Source organism: Protopterus annectens, chromosome 9.part0, assembly GCF_019279795.1.
Source record: "Protopterus annectens isolate FY-2018-M chromosome 9.part0, PAN1.0, whole genome shotgun sequence".
NCBI classification, from domain to species: domain Eukaryota; kingdom Metazoa; phylum Chordata; order Ceratodontiformes; family Protopteridae; genus Protopterus; species Protopterus annectens.
Window position 1 is genome coordinate 855,080,833 of NC_056743.1, and position 25,889 is coordinate 855,106,721.

At 40.1% G+C, this 25,889-nt stretch overlaps 1 protein-coding gene across 1 annotated transcript in view; it reads left to right on the plus strand.

Annotated features, from left to right (window-relative positions):
• Positions 1-25,889, plus strand: part of VPS52 (VPS52 subunit of GARP complex) — a 449,815-nt gene that overhangs the window by 293,633 nt on the left and 130,293 nt on the right. Inside the window, exons 13-14 of the mRNA XM_044083563.1 lie at positions 11,788-11,906; positions 18,239-18,362. Of these exons, the coding sequence (XP_043939498.1) occupies positions 11,788-11,906; positions 18,239-18,362 (243 nt within the window). The remainder of the gene's footprint in view (positions 1-11,787; positions 11,907-18,238; positions 18,363-25,889) is intronic.

The window sequence follows — 25,889 nt, forward strand, 5'->3', positions numbered from 1 at the left end:
GTCACAGAGGTAGAACCACTGCTCACATTCTGTGAAGATGTCATCTGGCAGTAAGAGTGAGGTATTGATTAACCCTTCATCTGGGAGACATGCGGCTGAGTAGCCTCAGGATGCTGTGGACCTGCAGAAAAAAGTAATGTAAAATGGAGGCGAGAAATTAACTCGTTAGTGTATAGAATAAATTGCATTTTATTTAACAAAAGGAAATGAACCAGTTATGCAATTAGAAATTTGCTCTAAGCAATGTTATATTTCTTAATTTATCAATGCAATGAATGAGTTCCTGATGGTACTTCCTGTTGAAATTTGTTGCTTTGTATAATTTAAGATCGTTATTTTGTATAACGAGATGTCATTGGGTGTGTGCAATGAAATACTGAAGCAGTAAATACTGATAAATATCCTTGAAAGGTAATGCTTTTGTTATAGAACTTCTGATTACAGATATTCTACAGTTCCTATTACTTCAGTAATACGTTGACATATCTGGTTTTATGTACTAACCATGGACTGATGACCTTGCAGTGATACTTTGTGGAAATAAAGCTTCGTACTGCATTAATGAATGGTACCACTTTAAGGGGCAGGGCATATATTGCTATATTACTTAATAAAGAATATTTTTTATACTTGAGAGCAGGCTGCATCGGCTTGCCTAGTCTCCACTAGTGCTGGGCTCTTCTGTAGGAAATCTCTTCAGGTGCTGGTAAGATAGGAGAAAAAACACGAGAAAGGGAGAATTGCTTACTCGTTAAATTTATGAGTGCATGATAGCTGAAAAAAATCAGCATTTACAAATTCTATTACGTTATTAATGGGTTTTACAACTGATGTCAATGCCTCCCACCCTTCTACTCTTCATTTTCTGAAGCATTCCACTTTGTTTTTCTCAGGATATGTAGAATGTTGCTGTGTTGTTTGGTGAGTGGGTCTTGGAGAAATATGCACTGAAACCACTACCTACTTGAGAAGGTATCCATCCTTAAACTATTGAGGTGTGTGTGTGTGTATAGATTATATATATATATATATATATATATATATATATATATATATAAGTTGTTACAACAAATACTGAGTGTCCCCGAGCCGATTCATTCAGAGGAACTTGAGTGTCTGTGGAGGGGGGTGCTTGTCTGTTGATCTGGTTCTGAAAGTCATGCTGCCAGGGCAACCTCGGGAAGGCCACATTCCTGCACTTGTTGCTAACCTTGCAGATCTTTTCAGATAGACCAGTGTAAGGGGCATTGAAATCTATTTAATACAGAAATACAAGTTTGGAACTCCATGGAGCTATGGCCTGCCAGAAATACATAACATGTTAATGTACACAACTTTGGCAGTGACATGGGCTCATATAATCAGCTCACTGAGGACATATTACATGGAGGGCATGTAGCTTAATATCTGCTTCTTGTGTACAGCCTGTACCCCTTGATGCCAAGACTATCCTTTCAGATGTAGCAGTGCCTACTGTCACAACTATGCATAGAGGTGCCAAAGACGTATCTCTCAGTTTGCTCCAGCAATACCCAGGCCATTGGATTCCCAGAACCTGGTGTGCTGTGACAGAGGTCAAGCCCAGACTACTGTCACTGCAAGTCAGGTATACACTGTTAGAGTGCTACAAGGTGCACATGAGGAAATTTACCAGCACATGGGAATGGTGGGGAGCAATAATAATGCCTTGGTGATCCTCATGCACAATTTACTGTGACAGACTCCGTCTGCATACTTGTAAAGACACACATCGGGAACACAGGTGGATGTGGGCTAAGAGCTGTCCACATGCATGCTGGACAAGTAGACCGTTGCCAGTAAGAGAAAAATGGTACTCGCCCAACAGTTGATTTACACACACTACTACTGAAGTACTTTTACTGGAATGTAAAAAATACTTAGCAGGGAACACCAAAGGGACAGGAAAAAAGAGAGTATGTGGTTTTCTAATGCAAGTAGTTTGTGTTCATTAACAGTCATTATAGTCTGTTCTGGACAGTGCAGGTCAGAATAAAAGCATAGCTGTAACCACGTCACAAAACCTGCATCACTGCCAGTATAACTAGCACTTGTGCCGTTTGCCCTGTAGCATTGTAGAATCAATGACTGATGATAGACTTATGAAAGGCACCATTTCTTATGTTGAAAAAAAATGCCTGATATACTGTGTAAGTTTACCTTACTCCACACAGCAGAGCCTACATGTAAGTTTACTGTACACTGCATAGCATAAACCACAAGTAACACTGAATGAATCAAGTATTGTTTTTCACTGTTACTAAGTAAATCTCATGGCCCATATAAGTATGGACAAGTCTCTGCTTGTTTTCCTGAGCAGGCATATACCATACACAACCCTGCCAGAGGTATGCTGTGTTACTGCTGTCAGTTGGCAATCATCATCACTTGCGGGAGGAATGACAGAGACAGCTGCACTGCAGTGATTGATGACTGGCAGTTGCTCACCAGATTGATGCATGGGCATGTTTTGTAGAACACAGCAGGCGGTAAACATCCTGCATGTAGAAATAGGGTCATACTGAAGAATCCCCCCCCCCCCCCACACACACACACAAAACTTGTCCAGGCAGTGGAAACTGGCTTTTACAGTAGCAAACACTTGCCCAAAGACTGTCTGGGACCAGGAGGTGTTTAAGTGCTGATTGGCAACTCCCCTGGGTGGTTACACACTGGTGACATTAGCCAAGGTTTGAGTGGATAGCCTGTGTCACATGCAAAGCAAAAAAATGAGGCCACACAAAAAAGTACTGTGTAATCATGCCCCCTCCTATCTATACCACTCTACAGATACTAAAAAGCTATAGTTAGGAACAGTAAAACGCTTTGCACATACAAACTAGGTGACCATGACACTTCCTGCCATGCAGGAAGAGGTGGTAGAGTGCGTTTGTGTGCCATATATGGAAATCATGGCCACTGCCTTTACCTGTAACCTCCTCATCATCATGGCTAAGTGGACTTGGTTGTAGTATGATCAAAACAAGCACCACACAATGGGAAACAGCTAAGCTGGCAATAAACCAAAGCATCTCTGCAGATTGCCAAATAGTTTAAAAAAGGACCACTTTGTTTTTGTATAACTTGTGCACACGGCATGCATGCACATAAAAAAATGACTGAATCACCCAAATGCTGGAATAGGTCCTAATTTCCATAATACAGTCCTGATTTTTCACATAGTCCTCATTTACATCTCATTGTATCATCATTTGCCTACTACTATCTCAAACTACTTCAGTTAAGTGCGTCTAAGTGCAACTGGTGTTTCCAAATTGCATCTTAACTGCTCATGGGGACATACAGTGCAAATTCTAGCTATGCCCAAGTGCAGTAACTGTCTATACCACCTGTAGCCTCAAGAATGCCAAATGTTATTTTTTGTCAGTGATGGATGCAAACCATAGCCTCTGGAGGAAAGGCTAAATGAACAAAGCTAAAAATTTGGGTGCATTTAATATGTCAAGTGTAAAGGACAGCCTCCTTAGTGTTTGTTTGCTATTTCTTCAGTACCAGGAATGTTCCAGACAGCTGTTACCAGGTAACCGAAGGCTTAGAGGGTGCTGTAAATGGAATTATTTGTCTCCTAATGCGAGGCAGACATAAGGAGGACATGACAAGAGGCTGCTAAACTGCATCATTATTTTAACCTAACTTAGTGCAAATGTAAAAATGAAAGTGTCTGAAAGTGGTCCACAATACACAAGTTAGGAATTCGGATGATTTGCCCATGTATGGGAATTTAGGTGTTGTCTGCTTCACACTATTTTCATCTGTTGGACATGTGGTGAGAGTTATCCAAACACTGAATAAAATAATGAAAAATGGCTGTAGCAGTAGTTATGAGAACTACCATCTTTAAGTTTTGGAATGTGCAAATAATTAATATTTGTGTAATTTCTCAAATGTATACATTACTGCTCACAGATAATTTTCTGTTTGAGCAACTGTCTTCTGTACATCTGTGATAGTCATGTTTGTAGTATCCTACTGTCACAGAGAATATCACAGTATAAGCCAAAGACCGGCTTAGTTATTGGTGTCATTCTGCGGAGACCTAGTATATGTTAGTACAGTCTGTTTTGTCAAAAATGGTGTGTACCTGTCACATTAGGGTGCTTGCATACTTGGCTGACTTTCTCTACCGCCCACAGTGCTTTTTAGGCAACGTCAGCCTACTCAGGCTTGCAATACAAATTCTAACCTAGCAAATATCAGTACAGGTACTGCTGAGTGCTAGGATCCCATATAAAATAATGCTATTTTGTGAGGCCTTTGTAATTCTAGAAAGGATAGATATTTGTGTTTGTCACTGAAACCTGGTTCCAGAACAACAGCAGCACTCCCTTGTTAACTGGATTCTCTGACTGCCACTTTTTTAGACCTGCAAATGTAGTTAGCAGCAGTACTGGTGGTGGTACAAGATGGTTTGTCTGTCTTTATCTGAAACACCATCAACCCAAGCTTAATAAACTAGGATGATAACTACTTCAGCTTCCTTCATATCCTAATACCTGTAAGCAGACCTCATACCATCTTCTGGCCAACTAAATAATCCTATCCAAATACCCATAAATCATTAAAACTATCTTAATAAGCTAGAGTCCTTCTCCATTAACCCAGACACCATCTATCTTGGGGTCAGTAACTACCACTCCACAAAGTGACAAGTTTGTGTGTACTATTGAATGGTGCACCTCTGCAAATAAATATACTCTTTACTTTGACTTTATCATTACAAAATCCCTTATTCAGATAATGCACTTTTCCAGTGTAGGCACCAGCACACTTGAGCTTGTTCTTGCAAACTCATCCCGTTTGCTTCTTGCCTATTATCATACGGTCACAGATCAGATCACCACGATATTTCATACACCATACAATACCATTGCAAGTCAGAGACCAACTCACCTGTCTTTAGAGTTCTTCAAAACCAGTGTCCTTGTGCTCAGTGATGACTTGAGGTGGTTTAGTAGTCTCCCACTGTTAATGACCTTATAACAAATGCCACCATGTACACCAAAAGTTTATTATCCCTTATCAACTTACATGGAAGTTCATATTTGTAGACAACACAGACATAAGTTTAGAAACAAACTCATCTGGTGGAACTCTGCTGTAAACAAACTACAAAAAACAAAACTTGTAGCCATAAAGAATAAACAAAAACTTAACACATCATCAACCTTGGAAGGTGTAACAGAGATCTCTGGAGCAAGATCAAATCCTGCATTGCCAATTAGGAATTAAAACGTACCTCATCAACCAAGGGTAACTTCAAGCCGTTATTTAATTATGTAAAGTACCTCAGAAATAATACCCAGCATTGCATCAAGCTCATGTCTAAATAGCATTGTCCACTCAAATCATGAGGATATAGCTAGTGTATTTGCAGATGAGTTAAGCTCCATCTCCTCCTTTCTATTGTCTCTAAACTTCCTAGTATAAAGTATCCAGTCACTACCCCCCCCCCTAGTAATTACCTCTGAACAGATGGTACAAGTGCTCTCCATGATAAAAATCACTAGCAAATCTGTAGGCCTAGATAAAACATTAGGTTGTTTCGGGGCTGTATGAAACACCACTTTCTTGCCACTTCTCCACTGAAGAGATGTAAGAAGCCTGGAGAACAGCTATAATAGTTCCCCTCCACCAGGGAGGCACCATTGCAGACTCTGACAACTATAGACATATCAGTCTTACCAGCATCATTTGCAGGGTTGATGGAGTACATCATTGTGGTCCTCAGTCTTCATAAATAGGGTCATCGAGGCTCTACAGTCCCTGGACCCTGAGTTTGGCTTTTTAAAGGGTTCACTTTTTCACACTACCACCCCTAAACTTGCAAAGTGCCAGATAATATATAAACAAAAGATTAAGAATCACTTCTTGGCATTTTAACTTGCTGTATTAACAAACTAGTGCTTTGGCCAACACTCTTCAAGGTCCAGAATTACTGAAACACAACACCTATAATCAATGTTGTGATTAACTCATTGTTAATCCCCTTTGGTTGCAAAAAATCAAAAGTGAGCATAAACCATGTCTCCCTTTTCAACAATAAATCAATAGCATTTAAAATAACATTGAATCCCTACAAACATACATAATAAAGATTTTCTTTAATGTTGGATCCAGCCCATGTTTATCTTTAAAATGCAAAGCTACCAGACTTGTAAGTGCCCCATTATGTATATCCCTAATGTGTTTTAATATTATTTTTCTTATTCTGTCCAATGTAAACATTTCTCAGATAAGCAAAAACATAAACTGGATAAAAAAAACAAAAAAAAAACATGAAACAGCTTTAGCATATAGACCACATTTAATGTTCCTTTATTCAATGTAAAATTTCTCACATGGACATTCTATAGTATATACTGTTGTTTCCTGATTAGTGTTATAGTGCTGCTTCCTGATTTACTGTCATACTGCTCCTTCCTGATTGCTACTATACTGCTGCTTCCTGATTGCTACTATACTGCTGCTTCCTGATTACTACTATACTGCTGCTTCCTGACTACTGTCATACTGCTGCTTCCTGATTACTACTATACTGCTGCTTCCTGATGACTACTATACTGCTGCTTCCTCATTACTGTCATACTGCTGCTTACTGATTACTGTCACTTCCTGATTACTACCATACTCCTGCTTCCTGATTACTACTATACTGCTGCTTCTTGATTACTGTCATACTGCTGCTTCTTGATTACTACCATACTGCTGCTTCCTGATTACTGTCGCTTCCTGATTACTACCATACAGCTGCTTCCTGATTACTACTATACTGCTGCTTCCTGATTACTGTCATACTGCTGTTCCTGATTACTGTCATACTGCTGCTTCCTGATTACTACCATACTGCTGCTTCCTGATTACTACTATATTGCTGCTTCCTGATTACTACCATACTGTTGATTCCTGAGTGCTACCATACTGTTGATTCCTGAGTGCTACCATACTGCTGCTTCCTGATTACTGTCATACTGCTGCTTCCTGATTACTACAATAGTGTTGCTTCCTGATTGCTACCACACTGCTGCTTCCTGACTACTACCACACTGCTGCTTCCTGACTACTACTATACTGCTGCTTCCTGATTACTACTATACTGCTGCTTCCTGATTACTACTATACTACTGCTTCCTGATTACTACTATACTGCTCCTTCCTGAGTGCTACCATACTGCTGCTTCCTGATTTAATTTTTTGTATTGGTGGCACAAAAACGATAACCTTTAATCTCAAAATTCCACCGAACTAGAAAAATAAGGACACAATGAGCAGCCCTGACAATTAATAACCAAATTATTCATTTTTTCTACAGAATGAACAGCATGATCCCCTCTACTTGGGGCATTTCGATAAAAAATCTTTAATTCCAGTGCATGTAACCCTCTTTCCATCATAACTATAAACCAACATGTTCTTAATATATGAGAAACTCTCTATGTAAAAGGTGCATATCGGGTTACAAAATAAACTTCTTGCTGTTTTGAAGAATATCTGATTTAAAATTTTAAGTTGCTCATTTTTAACATTCCAAAAAGAGGAAGATAATTAGCCATCCGAGTAGTCCAGGTCTTTCAATCTCTTGATAATTTCAACAGCCATTTATTCAAGCTCCTGTTCATCTGAGCAAAGAGTTCTTGCTCTATAAATCTCACCATAAGAAAGTGAATTAAGGAGATAGGGAGGATGACTTTTGACTAGGGAGCCAGTGGACCTTCGAACACTGGAGATGCATTGAATAATGACCAATAAGAAATGGAGGATTTTATTAATTAATTTTTGTGCATTAAATTTTAATTAAGTGTTTTATGAACACTATTCCGCTGCAGCAGTATCTTTTACGTAAGATAGAGCCTCAAGGTTTATATGTGAAAGTTAAGCCATCTTTTTTATTTACTCCAGGTTATCATGCTTTTCAGGTACATTGGGAGCAAGCAGTGTTGACTTGTTCCTTGGAGTTGATAAAAATGCTTATTAAATTTGATAGGTGATAAATGGATCCTTAGTACAAAGAATAGTAATAGTCTGTTGGAGCCCAGTGGAAAAACTCATTCAGCAGAAACATTGCAAGCTAAAGGCAGATACTAGAGTCTTTGAGGAGGGCTATTGTTTTTTCTGGCAATGTTAGAATATATGTGGAGTACATGAAGGTATTTCAAAAAGAAGGGAGTTTAGTGTGGAGGAAAGAATTATCAACAAGCACGTGAGATGGATGAACACTATACCATGCTGTCAGATATTACATCTGGGAAGTTGGAAGGAAAACTTAAGCAAAACTAATAAGAAGCCGAGGGTTTGAAGTTCATTTCTGTATTGAAATTTTCAATTTCTGTGGTGCTTTTGGTATTTGGTACTTTATTAGAAAAATACCGTTAAAATTTTATTTTTCTTCTCGAGTAGTAGATGTGAAGTTGTAAGCATCACAGGTATTTTTGGATAATATTGAGACACTACAGTTCAAAAGTCAGAAAGTTTATCTCATTTTAATAGTAAAGCCGTAATTGTCTTGTATAATGTAAACAATGAAGTTTTGCACTGTTCAGAAAAGTGTGAATATTATTAAAGTGTAATTTAAATAAGACAGATTGGCAAGCTTTAAAGGATTTAAATACTGATACTACTGTTGCCTTTAAACCAACTGATAAGGGAATAACATGTGGCCATGCCTAAAGCAGTGTAATTTAAACACGTTACGAATTTGTTGAATAATGTTTATGAATATCAGAAAATTAGATCAGAATCCTTTGGGTGCTATTCAGAAATGTTTATCTAAATTAGTAGATAAGAGAGGGAAGGGCATGGTCATAGTTACTGAGAGAAGGTGGAGATGAGTTGATTTGAACAAATCCCCACTTACCGGTATTCTGTTTTGTTGTTGTTTGTCTTTCGGCTTTTTCCCAGTAAGGGGTTGCCACAGCGGAACTCCGGTCTGCTAATGATTGGCAGTAGATTTTTATGAAACGCTGAGGTGCCAGCTTGACACGCACTTACTGTGCTGTTCCAAAAATACAGAAATATAGATATGACCCCACAGGAAGGCTGATTATTTCTCAAATAAGGGTTCCTTTAGATAGCTTAGGTGGTGGTTTGGGTATGTTTTTTTTTTCAACCTTATGTTAAACAGTTGTCTTCCTATGTTAAGAACACTTCACATATTTTTTTACAGCAAATAAAGAAAAGTCAATGGGGTAACGGTTCATTTTGTAATGGTGGATGTTATGTTCTTCCATCGAACATGATTAAGGGATGTTTTAATGAGAGAAGAAGCAGTAGATGTTTGTATTTGGTAGATTTTAGTAATAACTGTTTTTTTTTTTTGATTGAGGGTATTATAGGAAGGTATGTGGAACAGCTTTGGGCACAAGGTTTGCACCCACTTATGAGAATTTTTTTGTAAAGTGGAAAATTATTTGTTATATATAAAGAGGTTTATTTTTGAAGTAATGTAGCATTTTACATGTATATTGATTTTCTTTTATTGTTAAAGGAACACAAGTAACATCTGGAAGCTTTTCAGCACTTACAAAATAGGGATAAAAGGTTGTCTTTTACTTTTCGATTTCAGCAGTAATTTATTTGGATTTTTGTTGTACTTTTTCTACTTTATATCAGAAGCTGACATCTGCTAAAACTTTTCCTTTTGCCTCAAGTGCCAACCCTCCCCTGTTTATACACTTCCATACGGTGAGTTTTATAGAGTAAAAACTTTGTTCAGACGAGCAAGAGTTTGAGCAAGTGACTGCTGAGATTATCAAGAGATTGAATCCGGGGCCACTTGGATTTCAGATTATTTTCCCCTTTTTGGAAGGTTAAAAATGAGCGACTTAAAAGAAACTAAAGCATTGCAAAAGCACTCTAATAGCTGTAATGAGTTTGGGAAGTTTGCCTTTACTGCCATAGAAAAGGTCCCCATTCCTAGTAGAGGGGGGACTAGGAACTTTTAGTTGAGCAAAGACAGTATTATTGGCAGGATTTGCTCAATGTAAGTGTTCTGCGTGATTTCGATCAAACCTGTTTTAAGAAACAAGGCAGCGTCTCTATGATTTTTTTTTTACATATTGTGTTTTTTATACTTAATATTCTTTTTAGCACAATGTATTTATTATTTGTTACTTGTTCTTCTGTAAAAGTTTTTTCAGCTTGTATATATGCATTTCCCACCATGTTCTTTATTATTGTCTGGTAGTCATAATGATTTTTAGCTTTTTGTTCTGCATGCATACTGTTGTAAGTAGGTGCTTTTATGTGTGTATCTTTTTAAATTCATTCACTGTTTTTGTTGCCTTTTCCTATTTAAAAAGGAAGTGAAGTGAAGTGGGCGTATGAGTAGTTTCTGATGAAGTTCATACTTTACTGAATGAAAGTGCTTAAACTTTTAATAAAATTGATGTTTGTGACTACTGGAGCAGTGTTTTGATCTTTTAGTTTTGGTGGAGAACACTGTTACTTGTGTTGGTTACTTGGTTGACGAGTAGAAACTTGAAAAGGAAATTGCCTATTTCATCTACATCACTTGTGTTTACAAAATTAACATATAAAATAAAGGAAATGCAGGAAAGCAGTCAGCATAGACAGAAACAGTACTATAACAGGAACTGCTGAAGACTATCTGATTTACAGGTTGGAAACGAACCAAGAATCCAAAGCTATGGGGAAGTCCACAGCTTGAAGGTGAAATTGTTCATAAAGCAGATTAACTAAGAGGCACTGAAGTTTGTGGGGAACAGAACTGTAGCAGAAATTTCAGGCACATGTACAAGGCAGAATACATTGAATCTGGAGTTACAGGAGGATGAGCAACCAAAAGTGCTACAACCCGTCCTGTCATGAACGGAGATGGACTGTGGAAGTTATGATGGTGAACACCTGGAGAGGGAGACTAATTTGCATCTCCATGTAAAACTGTAGTGCAGCTAGAGCTGTTCCCAGCAACAAAAAAGATGAGGCTTCCAAAATAAATAGCCTAATTTAAAATCTACAAATATAGAGGATCTGATAGGAAACCAGACACATATATGTACTGTTGCGTGTTATACAGATTTTTTTTTTAAAAGCACTTTCTTATATGGGTATACGTTTTTAAGGCAGCTGAGCTGGTTACATTGATGAGCACACCATATAGTATGCCCTTGCTTCTAGAAAATTCTGTTAGAATGCATGAAAGCTATATCACATCTCCTGACTCACGGTTATTGTCAAACATCCTGACTTGACAGGTAGTGAACAAGTAGTAGTCGTTAATGAGGGAAAATCGCTTACGTTGGAAACACTTCTGAAATTCACTAGATAAAATCTCCTGTAATATAGTTAGAGCTAGTTCACTACTAGATGAGCAAGTAGACTTCTAGAAGTACCTAGGTACCAGAATAGACCTTAAAAGAACCACAACACGATTGTCATAAACATCAAGTGTCACAAATATTACTCCTGGTTGCTATGGCAACCACAGACAAAACTATAGGGGCTGTAACTAATTATGAGGTTGCACTGGTATATGTCATTCGTGGAAAACCCAATATGCTTGTAGCAGTGAGTACATGTACAATAGTTGCAGTTTTGAACATGCAGGAGGAGAGTGGGGGAGACTTAAGTTGCCTGGCTTACCTTTCCATGCATGTACTGAGCGTAGTGCCATTTATGGGATATGACGGAAACTCACTCTCCCAAATATTTTGCTTTCATTACCAGGGCTAATTCATATGTTATCAGTGTCTGCATTAGTAAGCATGCCTTCTGTCTCACTTCTTTTTTTAGAAACACATGGACACATATGTTTCTGACTGCTATGACAGCATTGCAATTTTCCTCTGCATTCACATCATCTTGCGTTTCAAAGCCATCATGGCAAAAAGGAACATCCCAGCTGTTGATAAGTAAGTAACTTCTTGAAATATGTATTTAGCTGTAGAATCATACATCGCTGGTTACAGTGCAGTGTTAAATGTGTGATAGTCATATAATCTGTGTGTAAAAGTTGTTACACATGTATAACATTTAAATGGGGAGTGCCTTTATGTCTCTAGTGCCGCTCCTCCTTTGCATTTGCCCGTAGATGTTCAAGAGGAACTGTGCAGTGGGCTTTTGGAAGGGGATGTCACTTTCTTCCATAACTAATGTTACCCTCAGAACCCCCCCTCCCCTACGGCAAGCACCTCTATCCAGTCTCTGGTCTGTACCAGGGTCCTAAACATGGAGTGCTGCTCAGCTTGGGCATGCACACCCAACCATTCCTCCTGAGAGAGGAGTGGTCACTGCTTCATCACTTCACCATTCCTCCCAACCCCTCCGGTGCCTAGGCTGCTGATCCAAACCTAGGATGTCTGTCTCATTGGTAGGACTTTTACCATTTTGCACCGCATTTCTAGCTATGTGTCTGTACTTTTAAACTAGCTACAAATCTTTAAGAGGCCCAGATCATGTCTCAAAATTTGAAATAGTCACATCTACCACAGATCATGTCTCAAAATTGTTACTTGAAATAGTCACATCTACCACAGGTTCATGGGTAAGTACTAGGCTAGCTGCCCTTGCGGGCCATTTTAAGTCTAGCCAGTCTCCCTTTTTGTGCTTGAAATAACCTGTCCCATTCGATTATAGATTTGCCTTACCCATCTCATGATCAATAATTATTTATTACCCCTAATGAGAATAACTGAAATTATGTCATGGATAGTTTGAGGGGACCCATGCATGAGATGCATTTAGCAGCTGCATCTGTCCATTAATAGTACTGGGGTAGTTCTGGGGTTGATTTTCTTTCCCCATCCATAGATCTAAGTTGCAATTGAAAATGGACAGGGATGAAGTTTGTTTTATGTGGACGGAGAGTCTGTTCTATAACAGCAGTATCCTGTGTGAAATATACCTATCCCTCCAAACAATTCTGTTGATGTTGTAGAATAGGTTTAGATCCCTAGAGTGAGTCTTTCTGATGCCGTTTAACTTGCTGATGTGCAGTAAATCCATCAGTAACAGTTTGGAGGATGCCTTGTATGACAGACACTGGTCCCCTCTTAGCAGTCTGTAGGATACCAAATATATTGACAGAGCTTTGAGGTGGTCCATGTATTTCATGGTGTTTAAGCCTTGTTGCCTTTTAGTAAGGTTTCTCTGTGGGTGTTCCAGTTGTACCAGGCTACCAAAAAAGTAAAAACTTATTGTGGAGTCAAGTAACTGTCATTCTGGTAGTTCAACTGAGATGGTTAGGGCTATGAACTGCCAACAGGCTTTATCTAGTCCTGAGATGGATTCCCTCAACTTCCACTAGCAGACTGTGCGAGTCTGAGTAAGTCACTTAAACAGCCAGTGTTCCAGCCAGTGTTCCCATATCACCCCTGCAAAGGGACAGCTATGTCCATTGGGCTTCAAAGGTTAATAACATTAAAATATATTTTACTCTGCATGTCTTGCTGTATATGTGTATAGCAGGCTGTGATGGAAAAGGACTTAGAAGCATTTCATCTTGTTAGACTCAGGAGCATGGAAAGAGAAGGGCATGGGAGGCCCAGGGCTGTTAATTAACCTGCAGGCATGCACAGGAAAAAGGCACTAGAGCTTGAACCTTGAGATAGAAATGCAGATGGATATTGGGGGCTAGATTTGCTAGACAGTGTAAAATGTGGGTGAGGAGATAAAGGATATTTGCTGTTATGGTCTGAGGGTGCAGTTTTAGGAAGCTGGGAGAAGAAATACTAAGAAGTATTCCTGCATGCAAGTTTGATAAGAAGTGTTTAAAGCTGAGAATCGGCTCTGAGATGTCTTGGAATAGATTTACAGAAGACTGTAATCCATGCAGTTCAGGGCGTCATGCAAGTAGAGGTGACCAGTGCAGTCAAATAGTAAAGGTGCTTATGATAAAAAAAAAAATGCCCAAGGTAGGATGTGCAAGGTGCTGTAGCAATTGCCATGAAGTACAGGGCATCTTTAATACCCCTGTCTTTGTTTTGCATTACCGTGTGTTCTGCACATTTATATCAGCACAGGTGACACATGCATGTTTCTGTTATTATAAGGGTAATCGATTTCATTTCCCAAGACTGTAACGTGCATTCCGCTATGCTAAACTTCTTTCTTTGACATTGCTTAACTTAGATAGATTTTCTCTCCTATCTACCAGACTAATTTTCTTGGAATGGAGATTCTTTTGTAGGACTTATCTTTCCTAAGCTGTTTCAGATCTGACAGCTCTTAAAGTCTGAGTGACACCACTGTCACTTTACTTTCCGGCTGGCATACTTTTATTGTGCTCACTGTATAACAGCTAAACTTATTGAGGCTGCATTTTGTGGACATGACAGATTGGGATAATTTGTAATGTAGGAGTTCATCTATTACTCAGGCAGTTCTCTTATCAGACCTTTGTTGTGTTGTATAGCTTTTCTTTTTACAGGTTAGGGGAGCAGTAGAGTTCTTACACTCCTGTACTTGAACTGCTTTTATAGTGTGAGATTGATTTACAGCAGTGGCAGTCAGAATAACCTCATTGAGTAGAACCAGGTGCTCTTTAACAAGTTAGTAGTTGTTCATAGGTTCATAGGTTGGTACTGGCTATCTGCCCGAAGGCATATATTAGCCCAGCCACGTTGTGCGGTATTTACCGCCCCTTTAGTAGTTTCCTAGACCCTTGTACTAGCAGCTAGTACCCTTGGTCCCTATCTAGTGGTGCTGTTGGTGTGACCCCCGGTGTGAACTTTCTGTTACCCATCCACTCATCAAGATTCCTCTTGAAGAGTGATAGTGAGGGACTCTGTCTTATGTAGATCGGGACCCTGTTCCATAGTAAGGGAAGTCTCTGCGAAGGGAATCTATTGTTGAGTATGTTTAGGAAATGTTCAGCATAGCTGTATTTGGGACTGTTGATAAGGGTGTCACAAGCTTCTGTAGAGATTTTCCACACGTTTCGTTATAGTTAGATATTTTTATTTTTCTACCATGTCTGTGATCAGAGAACTGAGATAAGCTGAGCTTATTCTTCTGCCTCGGGTTCTTGATTCTTAGTGGCCTTTTCAGCTTTATTCTTGAGGCTAGCATGAATTATAACATATCTGTAGAAGAATAAACTGGTTTTCACAATTGCTCGGGCACTATTATAGATGTAGTAAGCAGCTGTGATATTACAATTCCAGTCATAGGTTGGTTATGCTTGGACTTTCCTGGGCTAGGTCATTGCACTAGGATATGAGTGTTTAAGTGAGGTAGGACTGTTAAATGTTAAATAGTTGTCATTGCTGTGGCCTTTTGTTACATGGTTGATGTGCCTTTGCTGTTTCAGCTATAAGATCATTTCATTTCTGGACTTTTGCTGTACTTGTTTTTATGGTTAGATGGTGTGGCAGGACTGTTTTTTTTTTTTTTTTTAAACCAAGAAAAAACACTTACCAGCAGGAAAAAGTCAGCCCACCTCTAGAAAATGTGTTCTATTTGTTTATTCACAGGTAATTCCAAGATAAAAAAAATCTGATTTTTTTATCTTGGAATTGCCTCTGAATAAATTAATATAATGAATTTTCTATAGGTGAGCAGACTTTTTCCTGCTGCTAACAGTGCTTTTTTTATTTGAGTTGTGGCTGAACACTGTGTTCGTGTTTTTAGGAATTTTTTTAGTTAGTTGATTGTATCGGGGCATTTCTTGTCTAAGATAATATAAAGAAGATGGATTCCTTCTTTATAAAATGGTTGCAGGAGTTTCCTTATCACACTTGGCTTTGGTTGAGTTGATTTGGCTGTAGATTGTTGTGATGTGCACCATAATGTTAACTCATTTTGTAGTATAATTGGAGTTTTTTTTTTCTTTTGTCTGGTTTCATTTCCCAAGAGAGAGAGAGTTAATAGTGTTGTACAAATATGCAGTGTTTTTATGGATAAAGGGAAATGCATTTAGCTGAGAATGTCCACTAAGATTTTGATTTCTTTGTCTGTGTTGTCTGGGTGCTAACCAGAGCTTTTGCTCTGGAGAGCACCACTACAGATACAAATTTTGTATCCAGTATTGCACTCCAGGGCTGCATAGCCTCTCAAAAATACAGCTGAGTGGTTTTACTAAGAGTCAGATGAGGTTGCTTTCACCTTGGAAGAGTAGAGTGGAAAATATCAAAGCAACCTTAAGGTGTTAATGTTCAGTGCTTGGAGCCTAAACAAGAAACCTCACGCCCTACACAGCTGTGCTCACTCTGGAGAATGTAGACATCAGTGCTCTCACATAGACTTGGTTTAAAGCCACCGAAAGTACTCTGGCAGTAGAATGCTACACTGTCTTCCACACATTTAGATCAACAGCAGCACACACAGGGGCTAAAGGTTGGAGGTGTTTCGATCTACGTTAGTAACAAGTACATCTTCAGATTGGTTAAACAGGATGATGCCCTGGAGTTCATCCACATCCATGTCTCTATAGACAAGGTACGTTACTGTGTCCTGGCCAGCTACAGGTCATCCTTTATGACCCACAAAGCTCACAACTCTTACCTAGACCTACTAGAGGCACTCATCATCCAACCAAATACCCTGTTTATTGGAGAGTTTAACTGCCCTTTATAGACTGGGAAACTGCTTCTAACTCAGCACATTTTCTGGACCAGATCATGTGCACTCCAGCCAGAAGATCAAACTTGTTGGACTTGGTACTCACCAACATGGGATGATCGGTGAGACCATCACCACCAGGAAACCGATCACCAGCTCAGTACCCCAGGGCTGTGTGTTGGGTCTGCTTCTGTTTGGAATATACTTCTTGGAAGTAAAGGTTAATATCAAAGCCCTCTGGCTCACCAAGTTCACAGATGACTGTAAATTGGGAGCTATCATAGATTCCCCCAGTGTCAGCAACATCCTAAAGAAGGTCTAACACAAGCAAATGACTGGTGCCAAAGCCATGGATTACAGCTCAAACTAAAGAAATACATTAAAGTGCCTTTTAAGAAATTGTCCACACAAGTGAATTACTCCATTGATAAAACACCGCCTAAGAGTTGACCCGATAGTTAAGGATCTTGCAACCTTTGTAAATGGTAATCTGGCCTTCAGCCAACACACAGCCAAGATAGTAAGAAAATAGTTTTGTATTACCCAACTCATAAGAAAGGGTGTGACGTCCACATCCAAGGAAGTTCTAGTAATACTCTACTTGGCCCTCATCAGACCCATCATTGAGTACAGTGTCCCCTTTGGCATTTACCTAATAAGGCTCTTGCATTCCTTGGAATGCCTTCAAAGATTCCTCACAGGAGAATCCAGGGTCTGAATACCCTGTCCTACACAGATCACCTTAAGGCCCAATCTTTGTACTCAGTCTCCTACAGGTTACGTGAAGGCAATCTATGCCTAATATATAAGGCTTCCTCCGATCCAGCTCTGATAGATTTTTTGCACAGCCACAAAGCAAACAGCACTAGATCTAAAGACCGAAACTTTGCCTGCAACATAAGTATAACATGCAGGAGAGACCAATATGTGTGTCAAAGGATCCTCGCACTATGGAGTAAGCTGTTCAGCTACATGAAACAAACTTCACCCATAACCCTATTCAGAAGAAACCTTGATCACTGGATGGGAAATTTCATATTCACTCTGTGTCCAGTCCCCATGTCTCTGACAGACAGAGGTCAACAGTAAGTAAATTAATCCCCAACTAACATACCCCCACATAACTCTTTGCTATTGCTTTACTAACATACCCCCTCCATATAGGCATCTAAGGAACTTTGGGACAAAAATTAGTTGGGTTGCATGGCTAGGCTTGTAAAGATCCTTGTGGCCGTTAGCCTAGTATAAACTTATGAACAAATTCAGATATTTTTAAACAGAAATTTATGTAAAGCAGTTTAGATTTTTTTCCCCTTTGGTCTGTCTTCTAGTATGAAATGTGTATATTCTACATTGTATTATCTTTACTCCAAGATAGCGAGAGAGACTATTGCTCTCAGTAGGCCTTCTCAGATTGGTCTTTTTTTAAATTGTTTTGTTATAGTTTGACATATAACTTGCATTAAGTCTTTTTTTGAGCAGCAGAAAACTACAGTTGTATTTTTTTAAGCACATATTCCACTATCCCTTAGCTTTCTGTGCGTGTTTTTTTTTTTTCAAGGCTATTGTAGAGTAGTAGAATTGCAGAGGAAGAGGAGGTTATTCCCCCATTCAAGGCCTAAACTTTTTCTTGAACGTGCCTCTACTGTTAGCTGTGGTATTTTAATGTGTTTCTCTTTTTTAGGTATTGGGACACTTTGCTCGACATATTGTGGCCAAGATTTGAGTACATCTTGGAGCTGAACATCCAGAGCATACGGAACACAGACCCACAGAAACTAGGATCCCTGGACACCCGTCCACATTATGTAAGAAAGTTCATTTCTTTGACTCTGTGGTTTAGCTACATTTACCTGCCATGCATAACATGACCGATCTGATGTCCTTTTCATTCTTCCTCACTGTTGGGTCTTTAGATCTGACATTGGATCTGACTTGTCGCATTCACAATACTTTAGGATCAGAGTCTTGAGCTCCTCCCTTTCCCATAATGCATCATACCTTCCCTAACTCTTCAGATCTCGTTTGCCACTATCCTGCACAGACATGGTCCGCTAGTTTCAGTCATGTGTAAGGGTTGTAAGTTAGGAATTTCAGTATTTTTGCTTCCTTTTGGCTTCGTCTAACTCTCTAACTAGAGTAAGTTACTTTTCTTGTGCTAAGCTGTGCTGCTCTTTCTGTCCTTTATGTACCTCGCTTCCCATACTTAGTTAACGACGGCATTAAGAGCCTGTCCCCCTGGCCTCCTCTTCTCACTTTCCTCGTTGTTATATATTTATAAGAAAAAAAACAAACTTTCTTTTATTTGCATTTATCCTAGAACATTTCTGGTAGTATTGACTAGTTTAGGTGCTTGTTCTCCTGAAGTGTGTGCTTGTGTGTGTGGAGTGTTTCTGTTGGCCTAGTTATGGCTGAGAAGCCAACAGGTTTCAAGAGCTGCACCTTTTGTGGGCACAAAATACCAAACTCCGATGCCTACAAGAGGTGTGTGTACTGTCTTGGGCCGGGGCATTTAAATGCTGAGTGCGACATATGCATTGCATTTAATTCTCGTGCCCTTTCTGATAGGAGGACAGAGTTCATTTTGAGAGATCGGTCACCTTCTTCTGGGGCTCAAACCCCCTCCAAGCCTTCAGCCTCTAAAGAACTGAAGAAGAGAGCCCTCTTACCTTCCCCTGAGAGCTTCGTCTTCACAAAGTATCAGATCTGCCAACTTCGGATCTGATGCAGACCAAAACGTCCTTGGATCCAAGAGTCTCTTCAGATCCAACAGTTTCCAGACTGGCAGATAAGTCTACCCCTCAGATCCAATCATACTAGGATCCTAATTCTTCGGATCCCGGTGTAACCTTGGATCTGGCAGACATCATACTGATAACCTTGCTGCAATCTCTTTGCTTCTCTCCTAAACAACAAGTGCATGAAGTACTTTGCTCTAATCCCCCCAAAAGGGGAGTCACCGAGGATGCTGTAGTCAACAGTTGGCCCCTGGGTCTCCTTTATGATAATCCCCACTTTCCCTTGATCCCAAAGTTTCTACAGAAAGCCAGCAGGCTGAAGTGCTCAGTGATCCTCATTGCTCCCTTCTAGCCTCGTCAAGTATGATTCCCCTTCCTATGGTCTCACCTATATTATCCCCCATGGATATTGGATCCCAATCAGGACCTTTCCTCCCATCCATCAAGACATCGAAAACCCAATCTCCACACTCTCAAGCTAACATCATGGTTTCTCCAATATATAAGAAAGTCCAGGCTAGCTTCTCCAGTTCGTGACCTAATCTTGGCTTTGCAGAAAACTTCCACAAAAAAGATCTATATCAGTAAGTGGAGAGGATTTACAGTTTGGGCATCAAAGGAGAATATTGATCTATTTAAAACTCCTACATCAGCTATTCTCATTTTTCTGAGTTCACTTTTTCATGATGGTGCCAGTTTCTCTACCATTAAGTTACAGCTGTCTGCCATTTCTAATCCTCAGTCAGGAAAGGGATCTTCCTCTTTTTCCTCGTCGAAGTTATGCAAAGCCTTTATGAGGGATATTTTTTTGCTAAGACCTCCAATAAAAAATCCTTCTCTCCCTTTGGGACCTTACAATTGTCCTTCAAGGACTCACTCAAAAACCTTTTGAACCAGCAGATATGACATGAAATTTCTTTCATCATGGAAGACTATTTTTTTGGTAGCTATCACTTCAGCCAAGAGAGTATCTGAACTGCAAGCCTAGTCAGCCAAGCCTCCTTGCATCATTTTTCATAAAGACAGAGTTTCCCTAAGAACTAATCCAACCTTTATGCCTAAAGTTGTAACAGAATCCAACATTAACCAGTCCATTCAGTTGCCAGTTTTCTTTCCAAGTTATTCAAACAAGGGAGAATACATGTTGCATCTTTTCGATGTTCATAGACAGTTGCGTTTCTGTCTACACCTGACAAAGGAGCACAGAAAATCTGATCAGTTCTTTGTATCCTTTTCTACTAATCGTTTTGGCCTAGCAGTATCCAAGATTACCCTGGCTAAATGGTAACGGATTGTATTCCTTTCATGTATTCCCATCAAGGAGTCAAATTGTCTTGTTCACCTAAAGCCCATTCTACTAGATCCATAGCCACTTCTTCAGCTTTTTCTGCTAGAACATTTGTTGATGAAATATGTGCTGCAGCCACTTGGGCTAACACTCACGCATGTTTGTTTCTCATTATAAATTGGGCATTGCCAGCAGAAGCAGGGCATCCTTAGGCTTGACAGTACTCTGATATATCCTTTCTTAGAGGCCAGCTGAGGAGTCTGACCTAACAGTGAGGAAGAATGAAAAGGACAACATCAGATACAGAACTTATGTACTTATCATAACTTGGCATCTGTGTTGTCCATTTTCATTCGTCTCACTTCCCAACCATCCATCCCTCAGCCTTGGAATCCACAGGTTCATAGGTAAGGCTCCAGAATCTCTTGTTCTGCTCCATCTCTTCTGGCTGTATAACCATTAGGGCAGCAAACTCGTTCTGAAGAGTTAGGAAAGGTATGATGCATTATGGGAAAGGGAGGAACTCCAAGACGCTGATCCTAAAATCTTGTGAATGCGGCCGAGATGGATCTGATGTTGGATCCGAAAACCCAACAGTGAGGAAAAATGAAAATGGACAACACAGATGCCAAGTTATGGTAAGTACATAACTTCTATTTTTCTTTATATGCCCACCCAGCTGCAATTCTTTGTGAGCTGCTTAATAGTTGAAGTGCTCCATATATCCGATTTTTTTTTAATAATGCAGAACCTTGAAGCTCTAACTCAGCTAAATGTTATAATATGTTATTGGATTGTTTCATAGTATGACTCTGCTCCTTTCATTCTTCGTGTGTTTGTGGCTATCATACCATCTTTTCTTTGTAATGGCATCCTTAATGCTCTTACCTTGGTTGTGCTTTTTCTGTTACAGTTGCCAAATTCACTGACTGCAACACTGCTAAGTTTGAGGTTTGCTAAATCTGTACTGTTGAAAAAACAGACTTGGGTCTGACACTAACATTTATCCCATATACAGTAGACCAGTATAGCTCTTCTAGCAAAGGTCTTTCGACACCTGTATCAGTCCCTTGGGTAACGTTATTAGCTGTAGACCAGTGTCTGAATATTATAACTATTACTTAAAATGTTTAGAAATATTACATAATAATGTAACTACTAATGTTCTTTATATTTCACTGTTGCAGTTATTACATTTGGGTAATCTGCTGGCAGGTTGCCCTCAGTTGACCTGATTAACAAAGTCTTGGGTCCTGCGTCTGTTGCTGTCCCTTCTATTTATTTATTTTACATTTGTTGACCGGGCTAGTCTAGCTGGATATATGTCCATTTTCAGTAGAGGCCTGGGGAGAAAAGCTCCAGAAATTTAAGTACAATAGACAATAGACAAAGATAGGTACAGCATCATTAATGCTAAAAACAGGACAATTGAATAGAGGTAGTACATGAAAATAGTCAAATACATAGAAAATACACCAATCATATAAAGTGGAAAAAAAACCTTCTTCCATGACGTCAGGTAGTCAGGGGTATAAAACATGCAGCCGATGTCATTACCTCTGTCTTTCTTGCCATGCGGTGCACGAAGCAGAAGCAGTTTGCAAGTGCCAGTCAGCCGACTCCTGAAATTTTTGTTTTCGAGTTTCAGAACTGAAGTCTTCAACTTAAAGCTAAATACCCCGTCGGGGAAACTTTTTCTTGCTTCTTACGATGTCAGTATAAGTTAATAATTGCATTACTTGTGGAAAGCAAATGCCTCATAAAAATTTTCATCTGTACTGTATTCCTTGCCTAGGCCCTGACCGCGATGTACCTTGCTGTGTCGGTTTTGTGCTTTATTTAATGAGCGCACTATCCGCCGTCGGTACATTTTTGCCTCTAAATATTTTGGTTCTCGGTTTAATTATCCAGAAATTACGCCGGTTAGCCATGCGACTACCGGAATTTTGAAAAAACGCAAAGATAAAGACAGAGACAGGCTGTTGAGGTCCAAACCTGCCTACCACGCTTCTCCTAAGCCAGTCGCCAGTTCGCTGGTACTCAGTGAGGCACTTTCGCAGCCCCTGATACCCGCTACTTCTGATTCGCAGGCCTCTACTGAGACCCATTCGGAGTCCAGTATGCCACGCGATACTTCAACTATGGAACCCACGGATGTCTCTCTACCTTGGATGAGTCTGGAGCCGCTGAGCAGGCACCGGCTTCTGAGGGTGTATTCAGGCCTATAGACTTGCATATCAAACCAACTCCTCCTTCAGTACTAAGGCCTAAATCTCGATCTATGTCAAAAACAACGATGCCCAGGTCACATGTTCAGGTCCCTATGCCTAAAAAACAAATGATCAAAATGGCTGAAGAGCTAATTACTCTAATCAGGGGTAGTCACCCCCTTCTAAGAGGCCTAGGCCTGAGCTTGACTATGAATCTTCTGATCAGGACTCTGTTTCTTCTGACTCTTCTAATGACCTGGATTTGTCCATACCTACTTAAGAGGATTCTGATGCAGAGGATTCCATTCCCTCTGCTCCCCCCTGAGGATTTCTCTTTTGGTGAAACTTTACATACCTTAAGGGAGCATTTCCACTGTGAAAGTCAGGAATTCTCTGATTCAAAAAAGAGGCTTAGGGATTTCCTTCTTTTACCTCAGCATAGGCCTTTGGCTATACCTCCTGTACTAGACATCGTTGATGATGTGTTCTTGGAATCTAGTATGGCCCCTGATTCCCTGCCTCCTGCTCCTTGTAAACCTGACAGATACTATAGGGTTCCTGAGTCCCACAAGTTCCTTTTCAAAAATCCTGTTGCAGATCCTGAAACCATTTCTCAAGGACCTAAGGGAATTAAGTTTTTTACTGCTAAAAATCCTACCCCTTCTGGTAGAGACTCCAGCGTGCTGGATAGATGGGGTAAAAAGGTTTATACTTCTGCAACCTTGGCTATCAGGGCTTTTAAACTGCCAATTTCATATGTTAAAATAGCAACAGCATATTATTGGACTGCTTAAACAGAAAATGATGTTGATTTCTGACTGTGTGGAAAATAAAGAATTACAGGATTTATTGTATTCTGCTGAACAAGTTGGAAAACATACTTTGCAATGTGGTTTTAGGGCTGCTGTTACTGGGTCTGTGCTTAGAAGGCATGCTTAGCTTAAGGAGCAGTCTCTGCTTGATCATGTTAAAGCAAAATTGTTTGATGCTCCTTTAAATCAGGACTGCCTGTTTGGCAATAAGGCTGAAGAAGTTTTAAAAAAGATGGAAGATAAAGCTAAATCTATGCAAACTGTAAAAGATTTCTTACAAGTGCAGCCTCCAAGATTCAGTAGGCACTGGCCTACTAAGAATTGGTCCTTTCCAGCTCCTTCTAGATCCTCTAGAGCCAAATCCAGACACACCAAAAGCACCAGGTTTCAGTCCCAGGGGACTTTCAGAACTAAGCAATGGGGGATGGGGGAGGGCCTCAACTTCCAAATCTGGAAATAACAAGACACCCCCCTATGGTAAACAGTCTCAATGACTTTCCTTTAAAATTACCAAGCACTTACCTTTTAGCCGCCCCTTTGGGGGGAAAGTTGTTTTTCATGCAAAAAACTGGGAACTCATAACCCAGGACAAATGGGTTTTAAATATAGTGTCCCAGGGATACAGATTTCATTTCCACACCTTGCCAACTCCAAGCGGGTGGCCATACCTGCCCGCAAATCAGTGGGCAGAGGCTCAGAAACAAGTACTTTCCCTCTTAAACATGGGGGCTATTCAGCCAGTACCAAAAGGGGAAAAGGGACAAGGTTTCTATTCCAGGCTTTTCCTGGTACCCAGAAAAGACAAATCATGGCATCCAATTCTGGACCTGTCTACTCTAAACACCTTTCTGGACATTCCAAAATTCAAGATGCTGACGCTTCACCAGTTACTTCCTATGCTAGGCAAAGATGCCTGGTTGGCAACTCTAGATTTAAAAGAAGCTTACCTGCATGTCCCAATCAGGGAATCTTGCAAAAGATACCTATGCTTCAAAGCAGGCTACTTGCATTATTAGTTCTCTGCACTGCCCTTTGGCTTGTCTACTGTGCCCAGGGTATTCACAAAGTGCCTGGCTCCAGTAATTGCATTTTGCAGGCAAAAAAATATTCAGATATATCCATACCTGGACGATTGTCTAATTCAGGCAGAAAACCAGACCGTACTTCTAAATAATCTGGCGTTTGTAAAAAGGGTTCTAACTTGTCTAGGGTACACCATAAACGAAAATAAATCACAACTGGCACCCTCTCAACAGATTACATTCCTGGGTGCAAGCTTGAATACAACTGCCCAGATGGCTTTCCTCATGCCAGAAAAGCTAATTCATTTGGTAACTTACTTCAAACAAGTGGCCAAAATACCTTGCTGTCTGCAAGACAAATACTGCAAGCCTTGGGGTTCATGGCCTCCTGCATTCTTCTAACTCCGTATGCAAGACTGTATGTGAGGAAACTTCAGTGGTACTTAAAAAGTCTATGGAGTCAACATTGTCACAGTCTGGAAACAATGATTCCTATCATTCCTTGCCTATGCCTGGAGTTCCTGTGGTGGGCAGAGGCCTGCCACAAAAACAAGGGACTGCCATTCACACTACCCCCTGCCACCCAAACCCTTACAACAGACGCATCAGACTATGCATGGAGAGCTCACCTGGCAGGGAAGTGCATTCACGGCAAATGGAACCCAAATCAAATGCACCTGCATATCAATCAAAAAGAAATGTTAGCTGTACAGAATGCTCTGACAGCCTTCAAGGACTACATTCTTCCAGGACAACTAATGGTAAAGACGGACAACACTATGGTTATGTGGTACATAAACAAGCAGGGGAGTACACATTCCTACCCCTTCTGCAGACTAGCCATGGCATTGTGTAACACAGCCTTGGGCTACTAAGTGCACCTACAAGCTCAATTCCTGCCAGGAAAATTAAATACACTGGCAGACATACTGAGCAGAAATCTCATGGACCCATACGAGTGGAGACTGGAACCATGGATTTTCAACATGTTGACAAGCAAATGATGGAGCCCAGACATAGATCTGTTTGCCTCCCCCCGGAACTATCAGTTGGAAAAATTTTGCACAAGGACTCCCCACAAAAAAGCCTGGAAAGTGGATGCCCTGTCCTTCAGCTGGGAAAACCTATCAGTCTATGCCTTTCCCCCTCTGCCTCTACTTTGCAAAGTTCTGTTAAAAGTCAAACAGGACAAACCAAGAATGATTTTGATTGCTCCAGACTGGCCACGCCAATACTGGTAACTGCTCCTGCGCAGTGTGTCACAA